Below are 17,649 nucleotides of genomic sequence, written 5' to 3' on the forward strand. Positions count from 1 at the left end.
GGAAGCAAACACCCTTTCTTTAGTAAACCCTGATGGTAATTATATCTTTGAGTAAATCCCACATCATTACTGCCACCTAATGGTTCACGCCACCTAATGGTTCCTTTATCTGCAAATTCTTAATACACGAATGATCACTGCTGATAACCAGATCAAGAGTATTACCCTCTCTGGTTGCCTCTCGAACATGCTGCTGCAGAAAACAATCATCCAATAAATCCACAAAAGTCTTAAGTGTGCGAGTGACCAACCCATAAGTTCCAGTCTATATCTGGGAAGTTAAAATTCCCCATTATAAGATATTCTGATTTGCTAACCTCTCTCTATTTTGCATGTGTATAACTGGCTCCTAGTGTTGTTACTCGTACATGTTGTTAACATGGAAAGAGGCGATGATGTAATATAATGTGCTTTTCATCTTGGCCATGGCTTTTGGTACAAGGTGAGATGATGTCAATCCAATTCAGAGACAGCGCTTCAACTGGACTGTTCTGAAGAAGAGACAGTCAAGGGCCAAACAAGCAGCTTGCACAAAATGTGTGATGTGAAACCGATAGTGAATGAATGGAACGATGGATGACTACAACCGCTCGTGCGGATCAACATGACGTAATGGACTACGGTTCAAAGTGGAACAGTCCAGGGCGTTTTGGATACAGTTGGATAGGGTTGCAGAGCTGGCTTCCAACTCGACAACTCTTAATCGTACGTGACAGGAATCTGCATACCATCTGGTGCTGCAGACGTCGCAATTGGACTATGGATTGGCTGGAAAAAGTGCGGCGCAAGTTACTTTTCCTTTTGTAACATGCCGACGAAAAGTTAGTATATGGTGTGGCGATGAAACCAAGAGGTGTTTAATCCAACATGCACGATGCGGACGGTCTTTTTCGCCCCCCCTCCCCGTCGCTCCTCTCTTTGCCTGGTGGGGCATGAGCCTGCCCGACTGATTATCTGAGATCGCCTTCTCTATCGTCCCCATATTTTTGTCTTTTCCCCCCAGCCTTCCGTCTTCCCCCACTCTACTTAATACGCTAGAGTATTAGGTAGAGTGAGGGAAGAAATAATTTAGTCGTTATTAAATTTAATAACGACTAAATTTAATTGCGTTCGCAATAACCCCGTTTGGCTTTTCTGCTTCAATTGTCGTAACTCCTACCGTGCGAGATTTTTTTTTTTTAGGTCCTGGCCATTGAAATCTCAGGAAATTAGGTGGTAGGACCTGCCAGAGTAAAACTTAAACTGTTGGGTACCTGGTCTGCCTCCACTGGACCAAGTGTGGGCAACGTTGGGCCCCAGCAGGGGTCCAACGACTAAATGGGCAGATGAACAACGATACACAACACTACACATATACAATATCCATGCACTTCTGGCCTTTGCAGTGAACTGTACTATACCCATAGTCTACCGCGGGTTCGAATTAGGCCCGGGTTCGAATTCTGTCGATGACGCGAGTGACTTTAGTGGGTTTTTTTTCACTCCTTGGCTGAGTTAGTCGGTATCGGGTGTAGATAGCAAGATTTTTTCCCCCAGAAATGGGTTTTTTCTTCCAGAAAACAGGCAAATCGACCATAGAACACACGCAATTTACAGACAAAATAAATATATGGGTAGATGTAATCATTTACAGGGGACCATTATATCATAATTTGTTTTTTGTACTACACCCACAATGAAAGAAACGCGGAGATGGGGAAAACCCCTGGTGCCGTTTGACACGAACACACTTTACATGCACCATGCGGAGAATGTTCTGACCGAGGAATTTTTTTTATATCACGTACTAGGAATATCCTAAGATCCCTAGTATGTGTTCAAGGGCTATCATTGCTGACTACGTACATTCATCGATGTACCTGCAGTTCCCTAACAGAGAGCGGATCTTCAAGAAGGATTATGCACTGTACCACCACACAAGACTTATTAGTCTACCAATTCTCCTGACTTCATCCTCATCGCACATTCATGGGACGAAGTTGAATGGCTTTTTAGGTCCTTGTAGAACCATCACCACCCTCCAATGTGGGACACGTAATATAATCCAATAGAAATAGCATTGCGATCCATATCCCCAGATGTATTCAAGCACCTTGTGACATCTGTTCCACAATATATGCATGGTATTTTGCGAACCAATGGAAGGCAGACTCAATATTACGCAGATAGGCCTATTTCACTGTCCTTTCAGTGTTTTTTTTTTTTTTTTTTTTTGAACTTGTATACAGGGTGGATCATTTTTTTTTTAATCGAAAAGTAAATTACCCCAACCACTTTGAAACAGTTCAGTTCAATTAAATATCATAGGTAAGATCAGGTGAATGTAATATTGACATAAAGTAACTTTAGTATGAAAATAACTTCAAGCATTATACCAATTATTTTTCGGTAAAATAATTACCGAAAAATTAAAAAGTATATAATTATAAAGTAAAATTAAAAAGTAAAATTGACCCAACCTGTGTATGCAACTTACGAATAGCCTTTAGGTATTTGATTTAATATAAAAGGGATTATTAAATCCCATTAAAAAAGGGATTTAATAATTTAATTCTACAACCTGTTTTGGTCAGACATTGGATGCTTACTGAGATTTATCTGCTACCCTACCGCATTATTCAGAAACACACCTGTTAATCGATCTATTGATTCCTTAAAGAAGGTGGGACGAAGAGTGTTCCTGTGTGTGTGCTTTTGCTTTTGTGTGCATATGTAGGTAAGCAAGTGCAGTATGTTACTGATTTGTATGATTATGGATGTGCACATCTGCGTATTTGTTTATGGTTCTTTTTGTGAACTCTGTTTTCATTATTTTGAAATAGATTGAGTTACTTATTAGTTGATGGATTATTTTATTTATAAAGGTGTGTTATTTGTATGGTTTTATATTATTGCAATTATATATTTGCATCAATTTGTATTTATACTTTGATTAATACTCTCGAATCATATTATAATTATTGCATGAATATTGTAATTTTGCACGAATTTATATTGCATAAATTTCACTTGTTATTCTAATGAAAAACTTTTTCGTTTTGCACTCTTTGAATGCTTCTGGGTTTCTCTATGTGTGTGTGTGTGTTTAGAAAAATATGTACTTGTTTATAAGTGTTGTAACTCAACTGAATTGTAAAACAGAAGTTGTTGCAACTTTAAAAAAAAAAAAAAAAAGAGAAATCCAGAGAAGTCTCACAGACAATTTCGCCCAGTGATTGGAGAACAAAGTGAATTATTTTGTCAAGTAGTCTTACGTGTTACTTTGCAGAAGACAGTTGGGAAGATTTTGTCATCCGAGTCCTTCCCCTGGGATACAACTGGACTTTTTCTGCGAATCACTCGTTAAGGAAATGACAGGGCACCAGCTTAGCAATCTCTCCTCAGTGTTAGCGTACTGAGCAAGTAAAAGACAATTCATATTTCGAAACATATTTATTAAGAATCATTAATCATAATTTTCTAAATTCTCTGGTGACTGCCTTTGTCAAAAGATCATGCTGTCTTTGCTTCTCTCATCATTGCTCTTTTTCTCCTTAGATATTTGTTTTTTTTGGAATAAGACTTTTTGGGTAAGTTACTTGAATAATTTCTTAGCCTTCAAAGAAACAAAATCCCGAGTGGGTGGGTAGCGCGTAGCCAGCTGCAGTTACATTATTAAAGTTTTGCCAACCGTGAACATTTTGGGACTACCGACTCACATATGTGTCTGACTCTCGTGATAAAGAAATCAACGTGTTCCTTCTTTCATCTTCTTTAAATTTTCTGAAATAAATTAACGGGTTAACTCGACAAATGGAATATGACATCGAGTAGACTTTCATAAAAATTCAGGAGTAGTTATAAAACCATGTTTCTCGCAGTTTATTTATAAATCTTGAATTTATTACTGCAATCGTCTCTTATTGATTAGAAAAATGTACTATTGAATATTTTCTTGCTTTACACGTTTCTTAGAATATAAATTCGGTTCCGATTTTATAAATTCCGATTTTTTCCTTTTATCAAATAAAGATTAACGAGATAAATTACTGTCATCTTTATTTATAGCAGATTACATTCGCAGCGCTTAAGCTTTTGTAGACGTCTAGTTTTTCAGTAAACATGCATTATAATTTTTTTTTTTTTTTTTTTTTTTGCGCTTACTTGAAAATGATAAAGAAGCATTCGGCTCTTTATTATTATTATTATCTCTCGTGAAAAGGAAGACAGATTATACTTAAAGTCTAGGATATAGGAGTTTAATGAGAGGCTATTTTATATTTTTATAAATTTCCCTTATAATATATCAGTCACTGAAGTTCATTAGTTTATCGAAAACTATTATGACCAAGTGACTGAAAATATAAAATATATAAAATAAGCCATATTCGGCTTTAGCAACGGAAGAATAAACAGTTGCGGTAGTCGAGTGGTAAGTTAGGATGCATAAATACACGTGCTTTGAGTAACTGGGGTTCAAGTCTGTGATTGCTAAATATGGTGCTGTTGTATTCTCTTTGTTTTGGGAACTATTCTGACTGTGTGGTCGGCCAGGAGTATAAACAGAAAATTTATTTTATTTATTCATTTTTTTCCCGTATGTATTTTCTTATGGCTGTACTGTGAATTAATCAAGTAAAATTCCTGCGATTTCAAATACACTTTATAATTATCGATTTTATTATTAAATATGTTTGAAGTACCTAACTTGAATATCATGTACACTACGTTGTCATTAAACATCGATATTCAACTTTATTTTATCAATAACTAACATCCGTAAGATTATATTAACTTTACGGTCATCTATCGTGCTTGATCTCGGCTAACTACAGCCTCGATTGAAAAGAATTTGCATCCAGCAAAACAAGCAAACATGCGCAAATTATGCAAATAGAACACGAGTAGATGAGGTTATTATCGAGTTGCGCTGATATGACGTTTTTTTTTTATTTTTATATATAAAAAATCCCGCCCCCTCCGGACGGGATTTTTTAGTGCTATCAACGTGGGCTGCTCGTGTAGTGGATCTTATCCTTCTCTCCCCACCTCCTTTTTTTGTGTTGGTACCATGCGTTGAGTCCCAGTGGTACGGAATTGCTGGCATCTGTAGCATTGCACTACCTCCTGCAAGTATGGGATTTTGTGTTATCCTTTTACACGATAGTACAAGTAGGTGCGGCCCGCCTCCTCATGGCGTGGACAGATATTGGGAAGCAGCTTTCATGGTGATTTCAGCTTTCTTGTAGCAAAGTGGCCAGAAACCACACTTTAAACAGAACGCTACACTCTATTACACAAATACAGTACTACACCTTACGCAATTTTAGCCCTTTAACAGAGCTTTTTATCATTATGAAAAACCACGACGAAGTTCAACGAACTTCGTTATGTGCATTAGGACAGCTCCTGAACTAAAGTATTCAATACACAATACATGAAAAATACATTACATACCAGTGGATCTTAAACTGTTGTGTGTTACATTAGTCAATAGTTATTGTTATTAATGGAGTTTTTCTAATTTCTCGTGCACTTGTTGAGAACGTTGTATCACTCTAATATGACACACCACACTGATTTAGAATTACTAGCCAATGCATGACACAAGGTGACGTGATATCAAAAACAAGAGACCTGGATGTTTCACTGAATTTTTTATTTTTTAACTGGGCAAAGTACCCCGGCTATCCTGCGTATAAACCTCTCTTAACGCCCTGCGACTTATTTGGGACCTTGCGACATTTTTGGGAAATCGAAACATGATTTGGTAGGATATCAACTACAAAAGCCCTCGCGGTATCATCGTGAAAGGGCAGTCTCTACTGTAAAAGGTCTGAGTTCGATTCCTGTCGCCTGTTCAAGTTGAGAAATACTTCCCCAGTGACTGGAGGCACTTTCTGTGAGATGTTTTTCGTAGTCTGGTCGAGTTAGTCCGTTTCGGGAGAGGATTGCGCGTGGATTTTTTCTCCTGGGAATTTGGGTTTTTCATTTTTGAAAACAGAAAAACATACCATAGAATACATGCAGACTACAGACACGATATACTGAGTCTCATGACCTTTTGTTGCCTCAACGCAAACTTTAAACCACTCCGATGAACAAAGACGTGAAGGACAAAGCTTCCTGTCCGTTTTTGCGACTAGTACGAGGGATACGATCGCTGTCTTCCCACATCACGTAAACAGCGATCGCTGGCCTTTGTTAGAATCCCGTCTAGATTAGAGAATTTTTTTGGGGTGTTTTCTTCCGAAAGTTCTGTTTTTTTTTTTTTTTTTGTTTTTTTTTATTATCCAGAAAAAAGAAAGGCAAACCGATACTGATGTCTCATGGCCTTTATTGCCATGGCGCTAAAACAAACAAAGCCTTCTGCCTTAAATTTGCAAATGCTAATAGTTACTAAATTTCCATGTGATAGAATACTAGAGTGAGTCAAATGAATAAAAACATGATTTGAGTTGTCACATAGTCGTACATTAAATTTAAATATGCAATGAATATAAATTTAGTCATTGGTACTAATGTCCGTAGCCGAGTGGTCAGGAGCGGGAGTGCAGTAGCACACGCTCTTTTAGTAGACCGGCGTTCAAGCCCCTGAGTACCGAATACGGTCGATCTGCCAACCCGCACTGGACCAGCGTGGCAAATTATGGTCCATTTCCTTCAGCATGAATTGTTGAGGAGGCTTCCATCCTGCAGTGGGTTGATAATGGCTGCACTTGACCTTTTTTTTTTTTTTACTAATGTGCCTTCTGAGCAGACGCGTTTAAAATGTGAGGGGTTATGTGTAGTTACAGAGACAGTATGGCGTTAACAGCGACGAGTGCGTCCGAGCTAGCTAGCGCATCGGACTCATTCGTCATTTTTTCTCAATTTTGGCTCTTTCTATACGTTCTGCACGTGACAACTTTGCATACCATTCGTTTGGATTGACAGTTTCTGTACAGCGGAGGCCGACTCTCCAGCAGAAAATTACCAGCTTATGGAATACGTGTATGTCGGCAAGTGTATATCACGCCTAAGAGTGTACAAATGGGCAAATTAAAAAAAAAATATATATATATATATAAACGTTTTATACTCCGGGACGAACACACGGTCCGAGGAATTCACAAGCTAGAATACAAGAAACAGCACCGTATTTAGTAATCGCGCGGACTCGAACCACGGTCACTCAAAGCACATGTACAAATCTGTATTGAGAAGGAAGAAAAATTTTGGAAGATAACTCTCGCCCAGGCCAAGATCACACAATTATCACATAAGAATAGGTTGTCTTGGCAGACAGTGGCATCAGGGCGGATTGGTGTACCACAGTTTGTGATGTAGCCAGAGAGCTAGATATCAGTAATGGGTTTGCTTATGCTATCATCCATGACAGATTACAATATAGTCAGATCTGCTAGAAGTAGTCCAAGTGTCTTAAATGAACATAAACATTTGCTGATGGGTTTTGTGTCTGCGTGATATGAAGAAGGAGACAATGGCTTCTTGATTCACATAGTTACTGTGGATGAGACCGTGGCAGCAATTTGAACCACAGAACAAGCAATGCAGCACACAATCGAAACATCAGTCATCGCCATGACTGAATAAATTTGCCTTTCGAAAGCATAGGGCTGCTGCTATGCTATTTCATGTGTAGAAGTGTAAAAGTCAACTCACAAAATTATGCACCAGTCTTCAGAGTTGATCTGCGATGTGACATCAAAAAGAAAAAAAAATCCCGCATTTAACTGACAATGCTTGACCACAGCTCAGCATACTAATACACTCACTGGCCAAAAAATTAGAAAATTTTATTCAGTATCTAGTGAGGCCTCCTTTTCCCGATTTACAGCTCGTGCACGTCGTGAAATGGATTCCACTAATGTGTGAGGGAGGCGAGTTCCAGATTTGACCATTCTTCCATCAGGGTATTTGTCAGCTATTGTATTGTGATCGGGAGAGAGCTGCGAAGCCGAACTGCCCTTTCCAACATGTCCCAGATATTCTCAATTGGACTTTGATCTGGAGAATCAGGCGGCCAGGACAGATGTTGGGAATGTTCCTCGAATCATTCATATACAATTTTGGGATGGCGTCTTGAAAGAATCCATCGCAATGCGGGTAACAGTGAAGCATTGCAGGGTAAAAGTTGGTCCGATGCAACACAAAGATATTCATTGAAGCTAACACGACCTTCTAACGCAGTGGTTTTCAACCGAGGTGCCGCGGCGCTTTAGGGTGCCGCAACAACACCTTGGGGTGCCGTGTAATTTCGGTTTAAGTTACTTAAAGTTATTATTATTATTATTATTTATTATTTTTTATTTTTTGAAATTTATACATTTATTTCTTTATAAAAAGGTGTACGGTATCCATTGTACCCTATATTTTTAATTTTGTGGTGATCTGTAATTGATCTTTATTTAGTACCTCTATATAAAGAATAAAATTATTATATAGGTATATATTAAAAGGTCGAAAACCACTGTGTTAGGTATTTCTTTTGGCCTAGGGGTGCCGTGAAAAAATTATTGGGACACTAAGGCGCCGTGAACCGAGAAAGTTCGGGAACCTCTGTATCTAACGGTTGTTGTTGTTGTTATTTGGTTTTTAGGAGCATTAGCAACTAAGGCCATATTGCTCCAGGGATATGCGGCGGTCATTCCCTGAACCCCTCCGCATCCTCCATATTTGGTGGCTCACGGGCTCGAACCCCGGTCTAATCAAGAAGCATATGCTACGCACTGCTGCTCCTGCCCACCTGGCTACGGAGGCGCCGTATCTAACGGTACGGACCGAGCAGACTCAGCCCCTATCAACAGAACCTACTTCATACCATGATACCACTTCCGGCCACTTGAGTGGTGGACACGGGACAGTCTGGGTGCATGGTTTCATGAGGTTCATGCCACACTTTCCCTCTACCATCGGGGTAAAAAAGTGTAAATCGAGCCTCTTCAGCCCACATGATCTTTTTATTTTTTGTTATAGTGTGTTCGTGTCTAACGGCACCACGGGTTTCCCCCATCTCCGCGTTGCTTTCATTGTGGGTGTAACAGTTCACTGTAAAGACCAGAGATTTAAAAGTGTATGGATATTGTATGAGTGTAGTGTTGTGTATCATTGTTCTTCTGGCCATTTAGCCGCTAGACCCCTGCTGGGGCCCCAACGTTGTCCACACTATGCCTCGTGGAGGCAGACCAGATGCACTAGTTATTGAAATATTTACTCTGGCAGGTCCTGCCACCTAATTTCCTGAGATTTCAGTGGCTACGACCTAAAAAAAAAAAAAAAAAAATATATATATATATATATATATATATATATATAATAAAATAAAATAAAATTTTCGCTCAGTGGGGGTTAAAAAAATTGAGTAGAAAAGCCAAATGAGTTTAGTGTGAACGCAATATTAAATTTAGTCATTATTAAATTTTAAGTTATGTGGGGTATACACTTGCGTATTAGGTAGAGTGGGGGGAGACAGAAGGCTGGGGGAAAAAGACAGAAATATGGGGACGATAGAGAAGGCGACCCCAGATAATCAGTAGGGCAGGCCCATGCCCCACCAGCGAAGAGAGGAGTGGCAAGGAGGTGAGAGGGCGGAAAATACCGTCCCCTCCCCCTGCCAGGGAGAGGGGAAAAGATAGGACCATGCAAGGGAGCATGGTTTGGGCGCCAAGGTGGCCAGCAGCAAGCTGCAGTTGGTCTTCAGTGGTATTGGTGTTCCCATTTGGGATATCACTCATGGGGCCAGGTCCCGTCCAGTTTAGTCAAGTCAGTTCTCGTCCTTTATTAAGTAGGTTCAGTTGTTATTCCTGGTTGTCATGTAAAGGGTTCAGTTGTGCTCCATTGCAGCGAGCACTCATCTTCTTGCGAAGAGCTCTTGGGCGTAGCAGGAGAAAGGTACTCGTGTTTTGTATCCAGTATGTTGTGCTCCCGTCCTCTAGGACAATATAGGATCTTTGTTATTAGGATGTTGCGGAGGTCGTCATAAAGCTGGCAATCATATATTAGATGTTGCCAGCTCTCCAGACCGCCGCAAACACAGGTAGGGTCCTCTTCAATTCTCAAAAGGAAAAGTGTGGCATTGATGGTGCCATGTCCGGTGAGAAGGTATGCCGCATTGAGTCCAGGTGAGAACCACGTTGGGAACTTAGAGTAGACCCAGCCAACGTCAGGTATAAACTTTCTGGTTATCTATCCTGTATGGGAGTTTGTCCATCTCTCTTGCCACACCTGCAGCAGGTGAGCGTAGAACCTCCTCTTTTCAGCGGTGCGGTTATTTGCTGGATCAGTTCGTCTTGGCGGTAGCACTCGTAGAATTTTTCGATTTTTTACAAAAGAAGTGGCTTTCGTACAGGTACCTGATACTAGATTCTTCAATTACCGCCGCACGGATCTGTTGCAAATTGGTAGTTCTTTGCCTAAATTAAACATTTGCTGCACAGTGGACCTTCTTTTCTGACGTACAATTAGCTTTAAATTCCTGTGGTCTCTGTCTTCTAGTATCGACTTTTTTTCCACATTTATTCCTTTAGAGGTGCATTCGCCTTTCATCTTCCACTCATTGTATACTTTTGAGTTGGTTGCTTTCGACACAACAGCGATTTCCTTTGCTTTCTCAATTTTGGCTCCTAAACGTGTTGCACGTGACAACTTACGTTTGCATACCGTACGTTTAATTAACTGTTTACGACAATTGCAAAATGTTTACAAAATTTTTGACTAGTGAATGTAGAACTATCCAGAAACCGCACTGCGAAGTGATTGAGCAACTCCATATTTGTCGTGTTGCTATTTTCGTGTTTTTGGAAAACGAGAGAAAAGTACTTTACAACACATCAATTCCACAAAAGATGAAGCGAAAGAAGCCATCAAACAAAAGTGCCAACAGAAACCAAAATGCTGTTATAAAAGGGTATAAAAATTTAGTGCAGATGGGATAAATTTATTATTATTGATATCTGTTTATTGCTCTGCGCTAGAGCCACCCCCTGGACAGCAGTAAGCTAGGGGGAGTGATTATTACATTCACAGGTTAAGGCAGGGACATGTTCCCTGGGTTACATGGAGCCACATGTATGCTTAACCTGAAAGTAACAGTATTTACAGAATTCTTTAATTACATACCTGAAAATTGTGGAATACCGCAGTATCCTAAACTAAGAAAGATAATATTTGATCAAAAGTGCTGGATAAAACTTGAAGTATATGTACAAGCAGGTATTTCCTTAGGTGAGGCGGTCCATATTTTCCTTCTGGTGATGTCCCTGTGAATCATAACGGTAGATTTCTGTATATGTCCATTAGCTTCTGGCGTCTGTAGGTGTGCTGCTGGCAGAATTTAGTTGTAATGCCTAACACATAGTTAGGCATTTATCCCATTGGGTGATTTGTTTGAAAACTCAAGTACCAATGTTATTGTTAAAAAAATTCTCGTTTTCATTTTATCCACTCTAGTACATTTGATATTTGGCTGCGGTAATAACCTCAAAATTTACTATTAATTCGCTGTTTGATATCTAAGAAGTTAACTAGTAATGAATCTAGATAAATTCGTATTCAGAAAAGTTTCTTTAAATGTAAATAAAACATTCTGTGCTTTATCGTAACCAAAGTAAAATAACGTAACACAGTCAAAGCACGAATAGAATAAGTACTGTATAATAAGTCATACAAGGGTAATCACTAAGTTAAAGTACGCGTATATTAATGTAATTAAAAGTTAGGGTAGAAAAAACAAAATCCAGGTAACTCAGTTTTTTCTGAGTTACAAACAACTGAGTTACCTGGATTTTGTTTTTTCTAAAATAAATAAATAAATGAACTCAAAGTGTTGACAATTATTTACCTATGGCACCACGGGAAGGAGGTACGAATCTGAGCCCAACATCCATTTGTAAAGGAGGAATGAGTCACTTGATAAATCACAAAAGTGTTATTACCAAAGTACAACATTAGCAAAGAATTTAGGGCAGCTATAGTATCATGGATTACAATGATCGTATCTTTCTGTCAGTGCAATGTTACTCAAATTCAGACCTGGTAAGACCGCCAATAATATGATACTTATAAGTATATTTGGAATATTCTTATAAATTCCTATTTTAAAAAAAATGGGTGAAAAACGATGGCGTTGTTGTAACGTATACAACCAAGAGGAATTAAAATTGGAAGTTTTTCAGATTTTAATTCCGTTTAAGTTTATTACTGAGTCAAACTGAAAAACATTAATTTTTTTTTGAAATAGTTTACCATAATAGTGACTAGCTTCATGAAAAATATTTTTCCTTTCCCTGAAGGGTTTTGGGAAATTCTTTAAACAATGACACGAGGGTGGTTGGTTTGATTTTGGAAACTAAAATAACCTTAAAGGCTATCTTGGTCATCTTTCTGAGTCTGCGCCAAAAATAGCGTTATCTTCTTTGTTCTCTTTTGTTAGCGTTTTAACGATTTTTCTGTCATGTGAGAAAAATGAAGCAAAATACCCCATGGCGATATAAAGCGATCATTTTCTTCAATACTCTTGCTCCTAAAGGTCGACATTTCTCGACTTTCACAACGTATTAGATAAAAATGCTTTCAAAAGCCAATTATCTTCCAAAATACATTTCACGGTGTCTTACAGGATAGGTAGAAATACATAAATATCATCGATTTATTTTCTCATTTAGGAGGTAGGGAAAAAAGAGATGTAGATATACATAGTAAATATTTAATCCGGTTATAGTACACCCTGATAAATAAATTTTAGTTTCTTTACTGAGATACTATTCAAGGAGCTGTAACTATGGGCTAATGCAGTTTCCCATGAAAATAAAATGCAGTTTTAAACGAAGTAGAGGTGTTCCTGGAGTGACGTAGTGATCACTGATACTCATGGTGCACGTTCGGATGCTGAATGCTACCAAAAAGAAAAAAAAAAAGCGCTCATTGTTAACTGAGTGTTGCTATTGTTATATCTATAGTTATCAAAACTGTTATTACATCAGCTACTGAAATAGTAACCTTCACTGTACTAGAGTACAACTTGCATAAAAATAAAAATTGTTCTCTTGAGAGTTTGAATCGCGACTAACGAGATAAATTAAATATTTTGTATTCAAGGGTATTGACATGAAGAAAACTAAGCATACTGTTGTAGATGAAGTTTTTCTTAAGTAATTCTCTTCCTCGTCCTCTGCAATAATACACGGTGCGTGTGAAAAGTAATGGGACAAACATTCTAAAAAAAAAAAAAAAAAAGCAAATGTTCAAAAAAACTAATTTATTATGAAAATCATTCAGATAATCTCTATGGCACTCTATACAGTACTTGTTACACCTGCCTTTTAATCGTTGAAAGCATTCTTGAAATTCCTCCAAAGTTGGCCTTGAGATGGCCGGTCACATTCCTTTGTATTTTGGATGGTATGAGATTATTTCCCTCTCATCTTTAATTTTTTTTTTTTTTTTTGCGAAAAGAAATCATTGAAAAAATAACGCGAAATGTGTGGGTGCTTGATCGTGCAACAAAAACCAGTTCTTGTTTTCATGAAAGTCTGGCTGACCCGTCCAGTTCTTGGCAACGGTCGCTCCATCACTTCTAAATCGATTTTGCAAAGAATGGGACGGATCAACCTCGCACTTCGGATACATTCCTGAAACTTTGGATTGGTTCTCTGGCGGGGGTTCGAGTTAAAAGAGTACTTTCTCTCATTCTCACTTTCTGATTCATTTTCGGTGACTTCCAACCTCCCTTCTCCTTCCTTCTCCTTCCTTCTCCAGTTTCGTTTTTCGTGGTGCTTCCTCGTTATTTCTTTTCTCACGAACAAAATTTCTGTCATTTTCATTCTTCATGCTAATGCGATTTTATTCGTTCCACCAAGTTAAGTTTTTCTAAAATAGAACTTACAGTTCGTTGAATTTCTTGTATATCCTCCAACTTGACGGTTTCTCTATTCTTCCAAGACACTGTTGATTAAATGAATGCATATCCAAGCCTGCAAGGCGCTATCGAGCGTCCAGTGTAATTTAATATAAATTGTCCAGCGTTGACAATCACGCCAATTTTAAATGCAAATGAAACATTCACTCTTACACAAAACATAACTTTTCTAAATCGTTGCTTACAACTCGACTTGGGACTAACTGATCTGTATTGTTAGCTAACTTAAAAAAAAAAAAAAAAAAAACAGGTTCAAGAATTTGAACTGGAATATGAGTAGAAATATTTTATTTTTCTATTTTCTGTAAGGTTGAGCAGTTATGAACAAGGTTTTTGGCATGAGCACCAATTCAGAAGGAAAAAAATGTTTGCTGGCCGCATTATAAATAATAACGAGATTATTTTATTTATTTATCATTAATGATATTACAAATTGACCAGGGCCGTCAAACTATGCAAGAGGCAGTCACTTTTATAATTTTTATAATAGATTTACATAGCTGTTTTGTTGTTGTTGTTCGGAACCCAAACCAAAGGAACAAAACCAAACACCGGGACGGTGTTATTTTTATGAGACACGTAAATTTTGTTCGATTTATATTTTCATATTAAAAGTATTAGTTGTATTATCAGTAATACAATGTGAATAAGAATGTGATAATTGTTTATCAACTTTAATATTTTTTATCGCCCCTGAAATTATATCGCGTTTCGCTTTTCAACGCTTGAAGGGCCGCGTGCGACCCGTTTTTCGCTCATCATTGATGTAAAGCTTAAATGTAATGTTGAGTTTTCATCCAGCAAAAACAGAAAAACTGATCGAAAATACACGCGATTTGCAAACAAAATGCCGACGTTTCATGGCCTTCGTTCATGGCACAAAAATCGGATAACAGCAGTTGGCAAAGCAAACAAGTTTTATCTAAAGTGTTGAACAGAACATGGAAATGGCAAAAGAGAAAGAGTTCAAGCAGAATAGTTTAAGAATAGAGAGATTTTATTAAACAATAAGCTTTAAATAAATAAAATGAATTTTCTTTTTATACTTCGGAACGGCCACATGGGGTCAGAGGAGTTTATAAGATAGCGATAACAGGAGCATTGTCATATTCAGCTGTCATGTGGACTTGAGCCACAATCAGTTAATGTGCTAAACGTTAATAACGATAAATTTAATGTGATGTGGACAGTCCAGCCCTCTTCCCAATCGTGTATGAAATTTTCTGTTAAGTAATAGGCCCATTGTATTGTCATTTCTTAATATCTTTCTTCATTTCTCTTAGAGTGTGACACTGTTTTTCGGATTCGAAATAAGAGTCGGGGCAGGTTCTGGCTTCCTGAAACTTTTCCATTTTTATTCAGTTCTTTATTTTCTTCTCTCTCATTTCACCTACTATTTTTTTCTCTTGACTGCTTTTGCTATTTCTGCATCTTTCATCATGTGGTATCAGAGGCGGATCAAGCCAAGTGGGGTGGGGTCCCCAAGCGGTAAAAATTTCGGTGCCCTTAAACTCAAGTTAGAAAAAAAAAATTTCAAGAAAACTCTCATTAAGTTATTAACAAAAACGAAAAGTAACCAAAAATTTCATACCATAACACATTAAATGAATTTATTAAAAACATATTTTTTACATGAATTTCCGTCTTGCTTTATTTCTTGCAAATTCGTCAATTATTTTTGCAGTGTCAATTCGGCTTAATTTCCTGCTCTATATGCAGAATGGCCATATTATTTAATATTTCTTCTCCCATTGTACTCCTTAACTAATTTTTTGCACGCTTTAAAACAGAAAACGATCTTTCTCCTGAGGCATTAGATAAGGGAATTAAAAAAAATTTCAATAATATTTCAACAACATTCGGAAATGTGCAAGACATTTCTTTGGCGGCTCGATAGATGTCTGGTGTGGTTTTTATGGTGTCCTCGTTTTGTTTTAAAAATATTAAAAAATGGTCAAATTCATCTTCAAAATTACAAACATCAATGTCATTTTTGTAAATATCCTTAAACTTTTTATCGCATTCTTTTTTTCTTCTATTGATAAATTCCAATCAAAAAGTATTCGAAAAGGCTCTACAACAACTTCATACGTCTGAGTTCTTCGAGATAGTTCTGTCTTGGTGTTATCACATATGACATAAAACGAATTGAGTGTGAAATTTTCTCTTATTGTAAATTCATGTCCGACTTTTTTGTTTTCATCGAAAAACATTTTTCTCTTTTGTTGTCTGCGAGTTTGTCCATCTTCCACATTAAATGATAGCCCTGATAAATCAGTTGCCTCTTTTTCAACTTTTTCAAATTCTTCTCTGAAATTATTGATAAAAGTTTCTAATGACTTCAGTAGGGTAGATCCTTTCAATAGTTCGCACTCCACTGATTACAGTGATTTACTAGTAGCATTTATTCTTTGTAAAATAGTATTCCAAATCACTGTCATTAGGGCGGTTTCATATTTGTCCATTTCCTTCAGAAGTGAAGTCGCCTCCACTATGGTACCTTTTTTTTCTTCTTCTGAATTACAAATTTCAGTTAAAGCCTCTTTTACATGGGTGAAACCAAGTTTTATAGCTAATACAGCATCTGCTCTTGCTGACCATATTGTATTAGAAACTCTTTTCACTGACGGATTGTTTACACATTTATAGATTTCTTGTAAAAATTTTCCAGCGATGGGTTGACGCAGAAAAAAATGTGAATAAATTCTGCACAAACATAAAATACTCAATTGCAGCGCTACAACTTTCTGCAGCGAAATTTCCAATTAAATTTAAGGAATGATTATCACACGGAATAAAAACCGCACTTGGGCTATGTTCTTTAATACGAGCTTGCAAACCTGAGTACTTCCCTGACATATTAGAAGCATTATCAAATGATTGTCCTCGACAGTTTTTAATGTTCACTCCTAATTTTATTAAAGTTTGCAAAACTTCTTGTTCCAAATATGAAGACGTGTGTTTATCTATGGGAATGAATTCCACAAATCTTTCCATTATATCCACAGGATGAAACATATCTTATCACAAAAGTTAGTTGATCGACATGCGAAACATCGGGAGTGGAATCAACAATTATACTATAATAAGTCGCAGATTTGATTTCTTCAATTATTTCCGCTCTTACTTGATTTCCAATAAGACCTACAAATTCTTCACAAATAATATGAGACAAATAGTTTACATTTCTTCGTCCTTGGTTGGCATATTTTTGTAGATGTAACTTCAAAAACTCATCGTATTCGCTTAGATATTCCAAGCAGGTTAAATAATTTCCTTTCCTATTGGAATCTTTGCTTTCATCGTGATCCCTAAATCCTAATCCTAAGCGACTCAACAATTTTATTGTTGATACAATTCTTTTCAACACTTCTCTCCAGTAACATTCTTCTTTTTCCTTTTCCTGTAATAGTTGAGTATCAATTCTATTGAATTTTGTTAATCTTTTATACATAGTACACATGGCTGACATGTGTTATTTTGAAACTTCGGGGTCCGATAAAATAACAGTTATTGATCTCCGATTTTGTAAACCAGTTATTAATTTAGACTTTATTGTTGAAAAGAGTTTGCAAGCAGTAAACACTTTGCTTGTTTCTGAAAATATCAGCCAATTTCTCTTTTCCATAATTCCATTTGATTTCTTTCAAAGAGGCTCCTTTTTAGGGTTCCGTAAAAGTAGAAAAGGAACCCTATTAGTTTCGTCATTCTGTCTGTCTGTCTGTCTGCCCGGATGTCAGAGCCACTTTGCT

General features: G+C 37.4%; 1 protein-coding gene across 1 annotated transcript; it reads right to left on the bottom strand.

Annotated features, from left to right (window-relative positions):
• Positions 1-16,859: 16,859 nt before the first annotated feature.
• On the bottom strand, positions 16,860-17,351 carry LOC150082853 (zinc finger MYM-type protein 1-like). Its single transcript, XM_090378300.1, has one exon. It carries the CDS (start codon positions 17,349-17,351, stop codon positions 16,860-16,862), a length of 492 nt encoding a protein of 163 aa, XP_090234426.1.
• Positions 17,352-17,649: the final 298 nt, after the last annotated feature.

The sequence above is a fragment of the Mastigoproctus giganteus genome, chromosome 7 (genome assembly GCF_048544385.1).
Source record: "Mastigoproctus giganteus isolate SK-2022 chromosome 7, ASM4854438v1, whole genome shotgun sequence".
Taxonomy (NCBI): domain Eukaryota; kingdom Metazoa; phylum Arthropoda; class Arachnida; order Uropygi; family Thelyphonidae; genus Mastigoproctus; species Mastigoproctus giganteus.

What these genes read in the sequence shown, in the direction of transcription:
- LOC150082853 (XM_090378300.1), bottom strand. Translation starts at nt 17,351, where the DNA reads ATGTATAAAAGATTAACAAAATTCAATAGAATTGATACTCAACTATTA.